The 18421-nt window shown below is 34.4% G+C and overlaps 1 protein-coding gene across 1 annotated transcript; it reads right to left on the reverse strand.

The window, feature by feature from the left end:
• Positions 1–5947: 5947 nt before the first annotated feature.
• Positions 5948–14773, reverse strand: LOC141290000 (H-2 class I histocompatibility antigen, D-37 alpha chain-like). Its single transcript, XM_073822196.1, has 6 exons — positions 14641–14773; positions 11865–12110; positions 11448–11690; positions 8450–8728; positions 8162–8287; positions 5948–7894 (listed from the first exon to the last, which is right to left on the reverse strand). The coding sequence occupies exons 1-6, from the start codon at positions 14702–14704 to the stop codon at positions 7887–7889; spliced, it is 966 nt and encodes a 321-aa protein (XP_073678297.1). The 5' UTR covers positions 14705–14773; the 3' UTR covers positions 5948–7886.
• Between the last annotated feature and the right edge of the window lie 3648 nt (positions 14774–18421).

Below are 18421 nucleotides of genomic sequence, written 5' to 3' on the forward strand. Positions count from 1 at the left end.
TTTCTTTGTAAACAACATACTTTTTTCAATTCACTTTATAAAACCAGCGCGCCAAGCCAGTGGTGGCACTGACGGTGTATTGTAAACATGGCTAAATGCGCTAAAAACGGAATACAACCGCGATTCAATATAGGCCTATATTTGCACTGAAACTAGTTTTGGAAGTTCGGATCATTTTACCGACTCGGACCTTTGAGTCTCGTTCAGCAAAATGAACGAATCTTTTTCCGAGTCATTTCGTTCATTTTAGCAAAATAATACTATGTGTTACTTCCCTAACACATCTACTGCTTACACAAACGTTGATCACACTACAAACAAGACAAAACTATAATGCTATAAGAAACAGATTAATTCATTGTTTATGAATTATTTAGTCTGTTATTAGCTCACCTCACCTCTATCTGTCCAGGTTTGAATCGTTCGTTCATCACGTGACAGCCTTATAAGCGTAACCTATGCTGCCTGAGCCGGAAAGAGAATTGATTAGTTCATCTCCCGAGTCTTCGGGGTTGAGTCGTTCGTTCATCACGTGACAGCCTGTGAACTAATTCCAGTACAGCCCAAATGCGCATGCGCGACTGAATGAATCACTGCCAGAGACGACTCAATCTGTATAATGATTCAAGAACCCGATCCGAATCAAAAGATTCACAAACAAGCTCCGAAGTTCCAATATGAATCAAAAAAATTGCGATATGCGATCTTCCGATCTAAGTCAATGGTTCGGGATATGTGTTTTGAAAGCCCGATCTGAGCCAAATGATTCACTATATGATGCGATTCAAGCGCTTCGAAATGGCGAAAACAATGGTTTAAAATTATTTAAGAGTTTTTGAAAAGCTCCACCCCCTGATATTCCAAAATGAATGGAACTGTTGACATTTGCTAGTGAATCGCTTAAAATGAATGATCAAAGTCAAGAGTTTGAATCAATTAGAGCAGTTTAGTGATGAGTCGTTCTTGAACGATTCGTTGATTTTGAACGAACCTTTAATGTGACTCGGGAAGAACGAGACTTCGCAGCGCATATCTTGAATCATTGATTTAGATGGGAACTTCGAAGCGCATATCACAAATTCAGATCGGAACAATTTTTTTTTGATTCAGATAATGGTTCCATAATAATTCAGATCAGAACTTATGAACGCTTATGGTGAGTCATTATACAAATCAGAGCAGGTTCTCAAATCGTTTGATTCAGCTTGGGACTGGAGCTGATTTTTCTGATTTCTTTTTTATTAAACAATACAAAATATTAAATCATTAAGTTTCAGTTCTAAAAACAAAACAAATAAAAAGAAAGAAAATATACACAGCAACAAAACTGTAGGTTAATTGACCATATGCACGGAGCGTTCTTTAGAACTTCCACATAATGATAATCCAGCTCATAAACTTACGCTGAAGCTCATTTTATATGTGTTATATAAATAGGTGGACACTCTTGAGACTCCTCTACTGTCTCGTTCTTATCAGAAACGGAGAAAATAATAATTGCAACATCCTAAATAATTATAGCGGCATGACATTTAGTTTCATATTATTTAACAATATACTAATTTAAATGCGGAGGCTACACACTATCATAACCTGTTTAGGCTAACGTTAGCTAGCTAGCGATACTTCTCCTCAAGGACATTTTAATTGTATTCTTGATAATCACTAACTTGCCTCCATAGTCATAAACACATTTTTAAAATCTTGTAATATTTTAAATCCTTCATTACTTTTCAACTCTACAACTGTGCAATAAAATTCACTTCAAAGTTTCACTTTTCATTCATAAAGATGACATGAAATGACCCATATAACCAAGAGATGGCAGCAGAGGATCAATCATTGGATGCAGCTGCCATTTCAACTCCCTTGTTTTTTCAAGACGTCTTGTTTTTCGATTTATTATAAAATAACTAGTATAATAAATTGTAGTACTTTTACCAAACTGTAGTATATAGTATAGCAAGTGCAGAAAGTCATTAAAATAAATAAACAAGCTCAGACACAAACAGCCTATAAGGGTGAATTATGTAAATAAAATTGCGATATGCGATCTTCCGATCTAAGTCAATGGTTCGGGATATGTGTTTTGAAAGCCTTATAAGGGTGAATTATTTAAATACTTATATATAGTTCACTATAAATTAAATAAGTTAAATATTAATGGTATAAGAATTAAATAATGCACTCAATATGAATCGATATGAATTTGAAATATTATATAATTTAATAACTACATCTTTTAGGCTTTATCTTGAACTGTAAAAGCTATTAAATAGCTTATATTTAACCAACACAAACTTTTTACTTCTGTAGTTTTGTTACTCTGAATTTAGTCTGAATCATTTAATGCACAGCTGTTTTTTGGACATCAGCTTGTTTTTTTGGTTATTACTGTCAATCATAGTAATGACTGGCCAGTAGATACAGTAGATAAAAATCTCAGACTGTGTTCACATTCCACTTATGGACTCATAGAGGATGAGCTGTACTTTCTCACCAACTGCAGCAAGTATAAAACCATTTGATACACATATTTCATCAAAATAGCTCAAGGTTACCCTGAATTCCAGCAAGCCAGCAACACGACAAACTCTCATATATTTTGGCAGAGAAGAAAATGTGCATTGCTGCCCCTCTTATAGGCTGCTTGATGAAAATACACCTTTCTCTTCATTTCTGAAACATTATGTTGCGGCAAAAGTGAAATCGTAAAAATGCAGTTGATTTAAAGTCACTGTCAACAGAGAGAATTTTAAAATGCTGTTTTTTCATTCACCTTTCAAATTTGAGATTTTGGGCTTTTTGGTTTTTCATAGAGTGTTTTTTTCAGACTAGCGGAAAGAAAACATCCAAAAGACACTGTTAAGTGTTTCTTTTATAGCACTTTATCTATTTGTGTCAACAGATTTGAAGGATCTGAGGATCCTCAAATGCAAACTGTGTATGTGTTGCTTCAAGAGAGCAACCATACATTTGTGTTGTGTTTTACTTTCTTTTCCATATTCTTCATTTATTCTTCATTAATTTATTATCATTTAATCATTTAATTATTGCATTTTATCATAATCATTTATAATAATCATTATAGTCATTTATATATCCATTTCATTGATTCATTAATTGATTAAGCATTTATATTACATTATATTATTATTGTTTTTTATATATATATTTTCCATTGTTGTTTAGTCTTATGACTGTGTGGTTTCATGGCCTGTTTGTCCTCATAATAAGAGATACGAGGGAATGTTTATGAACCTCAAGGTTTATGGGATGCTGTTTTGAAACAGTTTGGTATAACAATACTTGCTGAATTTGTGCTCTTCAGACGAAGTCTGAGCATTGAGACATACGCAACTAAGACTATTATATGTTTTCTGTCTGTTCTAAGTTTCTTCTGAATTATGGAGTGACAAAATGAGATATCACAAATCCCCTCTGTAAAAACATTTGACTCTAATATGTCAAAAAATTTAACAAGAATTTTGAAACTGACTTCATCCAGTGTTTAGAATTTTGTTCGAGAAATGTATGCAAATTAGCGCATATTTAATTAAATAATGCCTCATTTGCATATTTAAACCATAACATTTTAGAAAAATGTTTGCAATTATCAGTGTAATCAACCAACTGGGTATGTAAGGTCACAACTATTAGTTATTTTTTTTTTACCCTATTCACCTGCAGTGTGTCGCTTTAGGGAGGCAATACACATGAGAAGTGTGCATATAATATAAAGTTGCGAACACTGTCTAGAATTGTATGAGCTAAAATGCATGAAATACATTACTGTATGTCATGAACTGAAATCGACCTGAAGAGATGATTTATCAGAAACATGTTTCATTCAAGTACCAATGCATTTATAAGCACAGGCTTATAAATGTAATCAATACATGTTTTCTATCAAATCCATGACAAGTGCATTCCTAACACTGATAAATACTAGCTGCTACAATAACATTAAAAAGACAAAGATAATAAAATGCAACATCATCAATTACAAATTACAATAAAGACACACAAGGACAAATTAACTGCCAAAACCCAAGACAAGAAGGGTTCACAGACTCAAAAGATATAAAAAGTCTCCAGATAGGATTTAAAAACATAATTTGAAAAGAGGATCCTTAATTTTGCATAGATATATCATATATCAGCAGCATAGATATAGATATATTAAATTATAGGCTATAAATATATTACATAAATTCAGCCTTAATCATGGCCGTTGTGAAGCTTGAAACACTAAACCGGTTACTGTCTCTCTACACTGTAAAAAAAAAAAAAAAAAAAAACAATTTGTTGAGTCAAGTTAAAATTATTTGTTACCCAGCTGCCTTAAAATTTTTAAGTTCAGTCAACTTGAAATGTTAAACTGTACTATGTGACAACTTAAAATGTTAAGTTGATTTAACTCAAATATCTAATGCAGCTGGGTAACAAATTATTTTAACTTGACTCAACAAATTGTTTTTTTACAGTGTATAAGAAAACATTTTTATGATCTTACATGGATTTTCTTGATGGAATTTATCATAAAAAAATAATTGTACCTGGTAACAGATGTATGTCATAATAGATCACATTTGAGCTTAGTACTGCGATAATCAGCAATATATGTGCTTAATTCTCTATTATTAGTTTTTTCCAGTTTTTAAAACTAAATGTTTTATTCTTAATCTCTACCTTAATCTCTTATTGGAAGTCTGCAAAATATGAAATAATTATATAAAACAGTTGATACTGAATTTTCTTAGCTCAAGAACTCAAGAAGCATTAAAGGCATTGCCATATGATTTTAGATTCTAGCTCTTAATAAACTTTCCTTTTGGAATCTTGACTTTCAAAGCCTTACATCATTCAGTCCCCAAAATATGGGCATCTCATTGAGGCTCCATTTTTAGATTTTGAATTTTCAGTGCTTAAATACCAAATGTTGGTCACTTTGTATACATATGATATTTATTGTATTTAAAGTGGAATGTTGAAACTAGAAATGTATTTTTCCCCCCTCTATCACCCAGATATTCTTGGCTTTGTTGTCTTCTTGCAGTAAAGCGTGAATCAAAACATGTCACAAAAGTGATTATTCAGTGTGTTTATCTCATTGTTTTTATCATTTGAAGGCCATGTGGCCTAGAAAAGCAACTTAGTATTAACCACAAGTAACTAAAGCTAAAATTTTCTGTGTGACTTCTTTCACAGTCTAGTAGACAACGGAGCCTTTAAAACTCATCTGGCTTTTATAATATTCCAACTATTCCTAAAATTGTTTTCTATAGGTTACATAAAATACTTCATCAACAGCACTGTTCATCTGACAAACACAAGAGACAGATTCATGAACACTGGGAAAAAAAAACCCCACAGAACTGTGTCAAGGAATCATTCTGAATTAATCTTTTTAACCCATTTCACCTGTTTTGTGTTCATCTGCTTCTCCCATTTTCTCTTTTTAAACTGATTATCACTTTATATTATAGATCATTTTGAGATGACTCAATGGTTTCAACTGATTTCCTATACCATCACCATTTAAATTGCAGTGGTCAAACTATTTGCTGTGACAATTTGGTGTATTTTCTAATAAATAAAATATATGTCTTTATATTTAGTTTTTCATTCCAATCAGGAACTGCAGGTTGTATTTGCACCATAACATTTGCAGTAGAAATATTCCTGAATTTTATTAAACTTTCTATTACAGTCTTGTGGTCTACTGCACATACTTTATATGACTTTTTTATGACTATTTCATCACAAATAGTACTTTCAGTGTAGGTAATTTCAGTTAAGATGTCTGTACAATACATACTGTCATTTAATTTCAAGTCATCAAGCTTTGATTACAAATGAGTCATAAATTCAATGTTTTACCAGTGTGGTTTACATATATACAGAGACATCAAAATATACAAAAAATATCATGGTGTGTGCTTACTTTATTTTATTTATTTTTATTTTGGTAAAACAAATATATGAGCTCTAAACAGTCTTCTGAGAAATGAGATGCAATTATGACATGAACTGAAAAAAATGCACATATCTCTTAAGTAGCAATGGCAAAATAAAAATAGTTTAAGATTAGTGATAATTTCACTTAATGCAATTTACAGTACGCTAGAAGTCAGTGGTAGTTTGACTTTGTAACAAACATTGATCTGTTTGAGTCAAGGTATGACTCAACCAATGGCATGAGTTTGGGGGCGGGACTAGAGGTATCTGCCCAACCAATTACAGAAAAGAGAAGTGTTCAGAAAAAAATGTGAAAGTCATTATTTTTGCAGTTCTGCAGATATTACACACTTCAGCTTTAAGAAAACAAACAACACAAGATAGACTACAATAACTGTGAATATAGCTGGCCACAAGTGAAAAAAAAAACAATAAGTAAATTTACTTAATTTTTATTTGGCAAGTTTTTGCAAACACATTTTTTAAGTAAAATTTAAGTATGGAATTAAGTAAAATCTACTTAACTAAGTCAAGTAAAATTAGCAAAGGAAATTAGAAAATGTAATGTAGTTACAGTGTGATAACAGTAATTTCTACACTGTAAAAAGTTTTCACCAGATTTAGCTTAAAAACCCAAGTTAAGCAGCTGCTTTAAGTTTTTAAGTTAAATCAGATTAAAACTACAAGTCATTTTAACTTATTACAATAAAATTTAGTTGATTTAACTTCTGAGTTTAAGTTGATTTAACGTAATATTTTAAGGCAGCTGCTAAACTTAAGATTTTAAGTTGAAACTGGTGAAAACTTTTTACAGTGTACTTAATAATTAATAAATTTTACTCTGCAGTCCTCAAGTACAATTCACTCAGCCACGGATTGTACACTTTACTCAAACACCATAAACTCATTCAAGCATGTGTTTACGTACAATCATGTAAGCAAATAGACAGCTCCTAATTGCTGATAAGGTTATATGTGGACTCAATTACTAACCAAATGAACACAGAGACCAATACTTGGCACATGATACACAATGACGGTAACAATCAGTGAATAGTTTGAGTATGAATGGGTCATTCTGAGTAGAAAATGAACTCTAGATGTTACAAAACAGCAAGTTACTTAACCTAACAACAAAAGCAATCATAAAACAGAGTAAATACATCTCGAAAACAGCTAAAAAAAGTGACCTTATTAATTATTAATGCCCAAGTGCGTGATGGGAACAATGGGATCATGACTTTGATATTTACTTATTTACACAATCTTTGTAAAAATAAAACAAGAAATCCAAGTAAAACATACAAGTTTTAATGTAAAATTCTACAAGCTTAAATTGAGTACCAATATTAGTACTAATTTACATTTTTGTTCAAATTCTTGCCTGAACTTAATTATTTAATGTAGAAATTACATTTGTTTTTCTGTTTTTACTTTACCACAAAATAACATTTATCAGTGAGGTGTGAATTTCTTCATCATTTGATTGGAAAAAGCAGCTTAATAAATTCAGTTGTACAGTAATAAGTTTGATCAGAAGCATGTTATGCTATAAACTATTATACACCTTTTCATGATCAAGCATGTCAGTTTGTCGGAGAATAGAAAACTATATGTTTCATGGTACACATTTTATGTACTCTTCATCCTTTGAAATGTTTCAAGAAACCCTCAACTGTGGAAAAATTATATTAACAGTAGCATTCTCTATTTTTTCAGTTATATATTTGTTTTCTTTATTTATTATAAAAAAATAAAAATAAAAAAACTTGCATACTCCATTAGACTGACCAGGACGTAAACATGGTTGCTCTTTTGTTGGATTGATTGCTTCTATTGTCTTCATTTGTAAGCCACTTTGGATAAATGTCTAAATGTAATTATGAAATCATGACTACTCATCTTATATATCTCCAATGGTAACTTCATACACCTAGAAAAGATACAGCATATGATCAAAACTTCATCTCTAACACATACAGATATCATCTTCTCATGAATGTTTATGCCAAGCTGCGCTTATGTCACACTTCTCATTCATTTCTTATAATCTTATAATCTAATGTCCATCAAATCCAATTCCAAAAATGAAAATCATCACTATCAAAATCTATATTTGTTCACATAATCTGTCCATCCCTTGTTCATACATATTAGAGGTTTAATGCAAAAATGATACTGCTAAATATTTATAACTCACCATTTGATCTTTTCATTTTGTAAATGATGTAAACAATCACAATGAGAAGAACTAGAGATGCCCCGATTGCTACTCCTGCTGTAACAGACCTTGAAGATACTGTTTCACAGTCAGAGCATTTTCCATCTGCAGAATGAAAATAAAAACGTTTATAATAATTGTTTAATGAACATATTGAAAATGTACTTTAAACGTAATTGTTTGTGACCCGCAACATTAATCTGCTTTAGTATTATCATGTTCTCCTTCTACAAATATGTGAGTGATTGTATTAATAATGATATTTACCCCATTCCACTGAAACTGCTTCTGCCAGACTGCTGTGATTGACAAAACAATCATAGGATCCTTTGTGGTTTCTGTCGATCTTCACACTGGAACTGAGCTGAAAGGATCCATCAGCGTTTGGTCTGATTTCAGAAAATATTTGTTTCCCAACGACACTTCTGTCCAATCTAATATTCATCTCAACATCTTTGGGGTAGAAACCAGTGGTCAGACAGGTCAGATTGAGCTTGTTTTGATCATCAGGAGCTTTTCTCGCAAAGACGTAAACATCTGGTCGACCTGGAGCAGAGAGTAATAATGCAATTGACAAACAAACATTAAAGTTTCTGTGATTGCTTTTCTATGCAGTCAAAAACGGTATTCGCCATTCCTTCAAACAAAAACCCATATTGTGTCCCCCCCCCCCAAAAAAACTAAAAAATTATCAAAAAGTGATGCAACAGATTTCAATTTCATTTTCTAAATTATATTAGATTAGATCCATATTTGAAAAAAAGTCAAGGTTGAGGTGATTTTTTTTTTTTTTTTTTTTTACAGTGAAAGCAGGGGTGGGCGATATTGCAAAAATATCATATCACAATTTTTTTCAGAAATAACACGATTTTATCACATTTCAGTCATGTTGGTTTTACTATTTTGCAATTTTTTAATTTGCTATTTAAAAAAAAAAGAATACAAATACACATAATATATAAAACCAAACTTTAATTTTCAGGTACAGTAGATGTATTTAATAGAGGTTTGGGACAAAATCCAAGTAATTTTTTGGTGAACTGTCCCTTTAAATGACAATCGACAGCATGTTTCTGTCGCTTTAAGAGCAGCACGCATCTAATATCTACAGGCGCGCGTCCGTTTTTCTCTCAGCTGTTTAATTTCACTTTAGACATAACCAACTGAGTTTATATGTAATCCTTGTGTTGTGTGGCTTTGACAGTATTAGTGAACCAGACGCGAAAAACAGCTTAGTCCAATAGAGTCTGGGAACGTGACGTCAGCAACGCAATGCATGTTGGGAATTTAGGTAACGGAGCTGCAGTGAACACTGTGTTTGATTGTGATCGTGAAGTTTTAGTCTACTTTATTCTGCATAAATAATAATTCTTGGTGAACTATTGTTATGTTGTTAATTGCCACAGTCTCACCGATTACCAGCATGTACGCCGACTGTCAAATGTTTGATTTTCCAGCTTTCCAGCTTGGACAATCACCTTGGATCCCAAGTGTCCGAGTTAACAAAACGGCGTTGCATGGCGTGGGTACAAGCAGTTAGACGGAAAAGCATTAGTTGACTAATATGTGCCCCAGCGTTGTTATGAAACCATGAATTAAGAAATTAATGCTGTCAAATCAGTTGCTCTCAAGGAATGTCATCCAACATAAACTTTTCTGTGTAAATATGTTCATGTATTGCGTGTATTTATATGTATATACACATGTACATTTATACAATTTAAATTAATTATATATACACTAGTTAACATTTGAAGTGGATCGAAAGCTTTCAAAGTTGTCATAATAAAATCATGTCTTAGGACTTTAACTTTTTTGATCCACTTCGAATGTTGACTACTAATATATGTATATATATATATATAGATATAGATATAACACACGTATAAAATATACACATGTATGTGTACTTATACATAGACAAACAATGTTTTACAGCCTTCAGTTATGCCGCGTTTCAGGCAACCCGTTACCCGTGTTTTTCCAGCCTTCTACCGGTGAAAGTGCACTGGAGCGGCAGTCAAACCTGTGATTTCCCATCTGTGAACTCGTACTAACGTTAGATCAACGTATTCCCAGTTCCGAGCTCTGATATGAGGTACGTTGTTTATGCAAGTGGTAACGTTACATCGTGGAAAAATAGTCTTTAGGACAATATAACGTTGCATTCAAATTAATAATAATAAATGCGCTCAGACAGTTTGGCACGACTTGCCTGGAACGCAGCATTAAACATGCATTATCTGTTTTGCATATTGCATGCCACGTTGCAGCAATAAATTGAAAAAACACGAACATTTCTATATCCCTTTATTTGTGGATAACACACTGATGTAAATGTGCACAGCTCACAGTAACATAAGAATCAACTAAATTGAAAAGTTCAGTTCCACTACTACTATAGTGCAAACACAACAGGTGTAAGATGTAACAGTGCTGTAAAATTTAAGTCTCAAGAACACAGGTAACAATGCAGTAGGTAAAACGGCAAATAACACTACAAACAAAGTAGGAAAACACCATCTGGGAATGTTACGTGCGTTAATGCGGTAACTCATTTAGATCGTCCACCACTCTATATGCTCGTAAGGATCGAGCCGTTGATTATTTTTAGTTTTTCTAAATACCTCAGCTTTGACACTTCATTAAGCTTTTCTCGGTATGGAAGATTTAGCTTTTCCTCGGATCTATGCATTGTTTTTTTTTTCTTTTTAATAGTTGCCTACTATCTTGTAATGCTGACGGCTGACGACGTTACATAAAACATGGCGGCAACTACCCATAATTCTACGCGCAGTGACGTAGTTGGCCAAGCTCTATAATCAGGCAGGCGCTGTTTGATCATTTTAGTGCGCGCGCTTCATGTGTACGCGCTTATCAAGCGCATGCCAGAATGGCGCGCGAACGAAATAACGTCATTTACCTGTAAGGCTTTAAATCACATGCAAATAATGTACTTTTGTGATTGCTAATAAGTGCAGTGTCTCGTGAGTGAATGTATGTCGCGTTGTACAGTATGTTGAGACGGAGGCACGCTGTAGCACGATACATATTTTTTTCAAAAGCAGATCTTGGAGACATTTTAATCGTCCACGATCAAAAATCGTCATATCGCAAGTGAAAGTCTTAGAGGTTTGAATATTTAACCACTGCTTAAAGTGTCTTCAATGGTGATGATGATGATAAACAACCAAAACAAAATTAGAAAGAGTCAAAAACACAAACAAACACAAGAGCTAATTGAAGTAATGCCTTTAGAACTTACTCTTAAATGTGTTGTTAAATGTGGAGATCCACTTAGTGCAGTTCATGAGGAAATCCATTCGTCCAGTTCGATGATCCATTTTGGTTTCTACGACTTTATCTATCCATGGTAGAAGGTCATACTTACAGGTAGTAAAATCCTTTCCATCGTATGCAAACTCATCAAAGGCCTTCAGACTTGTTACTGTTCCATTAGGTAGTTTCTCCAGCTCACATCCAATTATTCTCTGGAGTACATGAAACTCTATAATCAGAAAAGCATAAAAAAAGTTAATAACTATAATTGTGCACCCTTGAGAGTGAGTGCCTTTTAAGTGAGGGATGCTCAAAGTGGCTACTTGATGAAATAACATCTTTGTTTTTCATTTCTGAGCTCATATGTTGATTAGATGTTGAAAAGAGAAAAGCACTCACTCACCAGAACACACTGCGGAGTAGTTGCAGTTTGACAGATCATACAGGTAATTTAAGAACCAGTCTTTAGTTTCAGGCAGTTCTGGAGCTTCATTCCAGTCGCCTGCTGTCAGATTGTCTCGTTTCCAGGATTGTTCTTCAATTCTGTAGTGAGCAATCCGTCTGTCGTCAGATTCACCCACAGCGATGAAGTCAGAAAATGGACCTGCTTTGGTCAGGACCGTATACTTGTAGTGGAGGAAGTGTTTCTCTGAAAAAAAAAGCACAAATCACAATGAAAGGAAGCCATTAAACATTTTTTTCCCTGTCAGAGGCCTGTAAAAATAGGGTCGCACCAGCCATTTGTAAATTCTTTCTTGAACTGAAACATATAATCCACACTTGAGGCTTAAGCTACACTCTTAAAAATAAAGGGGCTTCACAATGCCATAGAAGAACCTTTTTTGTTTAAATGTTTCCATAAAGAACCTTTAACATCTGAAGAACCTTTCTGTGTGGTGATAGAAGGTTCTTCAGATTATAAAAAGTAATAAAGAGATGGTTCTTTATTAAAGAACCTTTGACTGAATGGTTCTTTGTGGAACCAAAAATGGTTCTTCTATGGCATTGTATAAAGAAACTTTTAACCACCTTTATTTTTAAGAGTAGTTTGAAACAAACCCTGTACTTTATTCAGCTGCTCCATTAATTTTACGGCTAAATCAGAAAAAAAGAAATACAAATACTGTCATTGGGGCTTCACCTTTTCAAATGGTACACTTCCAAAAGTTTATCCGTAAAGGTGCATTTTAGTACCTAGTATGGTGCATTTTGGTGCCTTTTAAAACGAGTACAGAGACAGTGATTGCTTTTGTTGGGGAGAGTGGGGACGGTTGCAACACTTTTTGTATTTCCTTTAGTTTCTCAGAGACTGTTTGTATTAGAAAGCCGAAATTTTAATACAATAAAGCCGCAACTATCAGCTACTCAGCCATATTGCTAAAACATGTGTGCATATGAGAATATACATACAATTTACAATTAAATAGACAAAGTGAAACGTTGCAACTGTCCCCAAAATAGGGGACAGTTGCAACATTCAATAAAATGTAGTTAAATCATTCTTAAATATCATTTTGCAATTTCTTTATTTTATTTCTACACAGTCACGGTCTTTAATAAGATAAATTGGCTGTAATATTCTTAAGTAACAAGTAGATTTTTTACCTATTGACTTAAAAAAGCAGAGATACCTAACTATTAAAAGGGTTCATTATTATTATCATTATAAAATTTAAATTATGTAATATTATGGCAAGCTTTTAAATCAATGTTGTGGTAAGGGACAGCATGTTGGGCAACCGTCCCTACAGTGATAGCCATGATACAATTGGTATATTAGCTTAACACAATATCATTGGCACACGCTATAGCTATGTCTATTAGAAGCTCAGATTGCACTGATTAAAATGTTATGTTTTTACAATGTGTCACACAAACAACTTAGACACTATGACCAAAAATCTCATCTTTTAAAAAGTTACTTTTTTTACCAAGAAAATGATTTTTGGTAGAAGGACTGATCACATATTGCTGATTTCTTCCAGGAAGTATGAGGGGGATATCATCTCTGTATTTTATCCCTGCTTGAAAAAATAACAATGTTGCAACTTCCCCTTGTTGCAACCGTCCCCACTCCCCCCTACCTTTTTTCCTGAGTGTACAATATTGAACAAAAAGGGTTTAATAAGGTTTCAAAGAATGGTCATGTCAGTCAGATCAGTTGCAAAGAGAATTGTTGAAAGCCAGTGGTAAAAATTATTATGAGACCTCAGATGTTGAGAACTTTTATGTTGTCTATATAAAGCCATTTGGCAGCTCAAAAGCAAAGGAAGTGTGGGAAAGATCATTTACAGTCTCTGTGACTACCAAGCCTGTGCTCTAGGGTTAAACACATTGATTTGTCACCATTATGACTCTGATTGAGAATAAAAGCAGAAGCACACAAACACAGATGCACTGGTATTGTTGTTCGTGAAGCATAAATACCTTTAAGAAATTTGTTCTGGAAGACTAATTTACATACACGCACACTCCTGAGTCAACCAGAAAGTGGATTTGAGCTGGTCAGTCTTGGATTGTCCTTTTAGATTGTTTCAATAAACCACTTTTGAGTTACATGATGTGGCGGCTGTTAATGCTTCTTTTGTCAAGTTGTTAAACTTTACCCCAGCATGTGTTTAAACCTAGATTGTAAAGGCCCGCGGGTAAACAAAGTTTAAAAATTTACCTCCTCAACCCCGAATGGCAAGACAACCGCAGAATCAAACTTCACACCGGAAACTTACAACGGAAACAACATTATTGTGAACAAGTACAACATTATCGCTTTTTACTTGCAAATAACATTCATAAAATTTGGAATAAATTGGGATTAACAAAATACAAAGGCTACTGATATAAACAAACAAACAAACATAAGAATCTTTAGTTTTTTTATTATGATTTGTTTTTGCTGCGCAAGCAGATATGCGTTTTTGCTGCGCAAATGCGCACTGATTACCTCGGGTTCACGTTAAAGAGAGCTAACAAAGTAATTTATTCACATTTGTTCTTTCTCTTAAAATGTACATGTCAGCATTGTACTTGTTAACAATAAATAATTTAAGTCTGTCAGGTCAAACAATAACTTATTTACGGTGTTTCCGTCATCTTCCATCTATTTTATTCCAACCAGTACGTCGCCTACAATTAGTAGGTAACGGTATAGGTCCCAAGTTTGACCCAAAAACTTTGCTTACCTTCTTTTGCATTGCTTTGTGGAGAAATTAGAAGAAAAAGAAATAATACAAATCGGCAAAACATTCTTTCCTGTAGATAAAACGTTTTGAACGACAGTGAATCAACTAGGTTTCTCCTTTTTATTTCAGACGCGCCCCTTGGATAGATCTGAATTAAAGTGAAAGTTTATTTCCTCTCTTTTAGGTGTTATTGAGCGCATTGATACCCCTTGCGGGCTGCTGATGACATTACACTTTCGTTTTCCAAAACGAAATACATACCTAAGCTCAAATCCTCAATGACAAAATCTGAGTTTACTTTCTTTATTTGCTAAAAAGTAAAAAGAAGATAGCATTAATTTACTGTATAATGTGATTGTCACAGTAAATATAAGACCAGGGGTGCGTTTCCCAAAACAGTCGAAAGTTTCACTGAACTCTATAAAATGACAGAACTTTCGACCAGTTGTTTTGGGGAAACGCACCCAGAACGAGATTCAAGATTTCAAATCAAGATTTTCATAAAATGTTTAAAAAAATTCGCACAATAAAAAAAATAAATGCTGCTTTCAGAGACTGTACTCATTCATCGTACCACAGTAAGAGTTTCACAGCCACCTGATTGTCGACAATATTATTTCCTTCCTGCAGGAACCCCTGCTGAAAAAAAAAAAAAACAGCTAAAACCATACAAGGCTGGTTGGCTGTTTTTAGCTGGTCAGCAGGCTGGTTTTAGAGGGGTTTTGGCCATGCACTTTTCCAGCCTGGCCAGGCTGGTCTTAGCTGGTCAGGCTGGGAAACCACCAGCTGAAACCAACGTGGCCAGGCTGGGAGACCAGCTTAAACTAGCTAAAACCATCCAACCAGCCTAGGCTGGTATTAGCTGTTATTACAGCAGGGACTTCCTAATGAAAACGGTCCTATTTTGTTTAAGCCTTTGTAGACAGATATACAGTACATCATCTGAGGCACAGACACAATGTAATCCAATCAGACAAACATAAACAACAAAAAACATAAACTGTTGTATATGCAGCTGAATAGGCTATTAAAGTAAAACGTCCCACTAGAGGGCAGTGTTATGTTGTTGATGACACAAGTTGATCCTGTCGGTGTGTTTGTGTTTGCAGTATTAACAGAAGATTAACAGTCACAGTGATCTCCTAGTGTTTTATGAATGAAACCAGTGTAAGGAGAGCAGGATATGGTGTCAGAAATGCGGTATAGTCAAGACATCGACTACGAAGGGCGAAAAAATATGAGGTTGAGGCACGGTAAACAACCCTGCTGAAAAAAACAGGTATAACCCGCCTAGGCTGGTTGGCAGGTCTTAGCTGGTTTAGGCTAGAAGTAGCTGGATTTAGCTGGTGGTTTCCCAGCCTGACCAGCTAAGACCAGCCTGACGAGCCTCACCTGGCTGGGAAAGTGGCAAAACACCTCTAAAACCAGCCTGCTGACCAGCTAAAACCAGGCTGGTTGACCAGCTAAAACCAGCCAACCAGCCTAGGCTGGTTTTAGTTGTTTTTTTCCACCAGGGAACATTTTAAGCCACCCTCAGTGATGACATTGACTGGCAATGTAAGTGAAAACTGGCGCAAATGGGAACAGAGATTCTTGTTGTACATGACGGCAGCTGAACTCTCTAAAAAGAGTGTGACTGCTCTGGTGAAAAAACAGCTAAAACCAGCCTAGGCTGGTTGGCTGGTTTTATCTGGTCAGCAGGCTGGTTTTAGAGGGGTTTTGGCCACTTTTCCAGCCTGGCCAGGCTGGTCTTAACTGGTCGGGTTTGGAAACCACCAGCTAAAACCAGCCTGACCAACTTGGCCAGGCTGGAAGACCATCTAAAACAAGCTACCTTCAGCTTAAACCAGCTAAGACCAACCAACCAGTCCAGGCTGGTTTTACCTGTTTTTTCAGCAGGGTGTTCAAGTGGCACTTCTACTACACTCATTAGGTGAGGAGGCACTAAAGATTTACAACACTTTTGACATAGCAAAAGAAGCATCAGAAGAAGTGACTGTAGACAAGATGTTGGAAGCTTTCAGAAACTACTGCACACCTAAAAAGAATGTGGTGTTTGAAAGACATCAGTTCTGGACATTCAGTATGCATGAGCCAGTGCAGATTGATAAGTTTGTTAAAAGCTTGTGCAAAAATTGAGAATTTGGCGCATCAGAGGGCGACATGATATGAGACAAATTCGTCTTTACTGTGACATAGTATGACAGAAAAACTGCAGAGAGAACCAAGTCTGACTCTACAAAAGGCTGTAGACATATGCAGAGCATCTGAGATTGCCAAGGAAAGAATAAACATAATGGCATCAGCGAAAAAAGAAAGTGAAGTGCATGCGTTTGACATGATTGAAAGAGCAAAACACAAAAATAAGCCCTTTAAAGCCACACCGTTTCAAAACAAAAAAAGAAAAAGTCAGAGGCACATCGAAAGCATGTACCAGATGTGGACAGACACATGCTCCAAGATCATCTCCAGCATATGGAGCTAAGTGCAGAGCGTGTGGCAAAGCCAACCGTTTTGCAAAAATGTGCAAGATGAAATCGGTACAGACAGGGGGGGGGGGGGGTGACACTGAATAGGCTATAAAGTACATGAGCATTGATATTTGTTACTCCAACGTCCCCAAAAGAGCTTTGTTATGTTGTTGATGACACAAGTTGATCCGGTGTGTGTGTTTTGAGTTGCAGTATTAAAAGACGATTAACAGTCACAGTGCTCTCTTCTCATGTTTTATGAATGGAACCAGAGTAAAGAGAACATGATATAAACAGAATTTCAACTGATAGTTGATGATTTGGCTATACATTTATTGCTTGGACATTTAATTTTGCATCTTATAAAGCGTTAAAATGTGTTTAATTTACATATTGAAGTGTAGTGTAGAAAATGGCAAATGTAAATTATATAACTGAATTTTCATTTTCATTTTGCACCAAACATTGCACATATATGGCATAATGTATTTTATAAATACAGAAAAATGTTACCATTTTAAATATTGCATTTCCATTTTGCATTAGATTTTGAACTGAATATAGATCTGCCTCAGACTGCATTCAATCAATGCCCAAATTACAAAAAAATTAAGAATAAATAAAATTCTCATGCCATTTTTGGAAAAATATGCCTAGATCACAACAGCATACAGTAGAATGGTTTTAAAAAAAAAAATTATTTTACTTTTTTTTAAAACTATAATTAAAAGCTTTAAAAAAACATTTTAATGCTAATTATTATTATTCCTATAAATACATAATGCATTAAATACGATCAAAATTCAGTTTTAAATGTTGCATGTTTAAGCAAAGTTTAAAACAAATATTTTTAAGCACTGCTTTAAAATGAAAGTGAGAGTAAAATTGAGTTGGTGTGTGGCCAAATAGTACCTTAACCAATACTCGTAATTTGTGCTGTGCATAAAACCCATCAAAGTGCACACACACAGCAGAATGCAGAAACAGAAGTTTCAGACTCCTGAATCTTTGCAGTACTCATGAGCATTGGTCCTAATAGAACATTTTTTTTCAAAATGTGAATGCATCAGAAGTTCAGCCAATGGTCGGTGGACTGAGACTACTCAGATCCCAGTCAATAAAGTAACTCCAGTCTCATAGTTAAGCAGACTATATGCAGCTTGTTCAGTGTCAGGATTAGGAGTAGTCAATATATTATGATTTGAAGCCTAGAAAAACAGAAGATAAAGCATATATAAATATTTCAGATGAATTAACTTATACAGTATATACTGTCACTCTGTCCATGTTTCATACATTTAAACATTTCT

The sequence above is a fragment of the Garra rufa genome, chromosome 17 (assembly GCF_049309525.1).
Source record: "Garra rufa chromosome 17, GarRuf1.0, whole genome shotgun sequence".
NCBI lineage: Eukaryota > Metazoa > Chordata > Actinopteri > Cypriniformes > Cyprinidae > Garra > Garra rufa.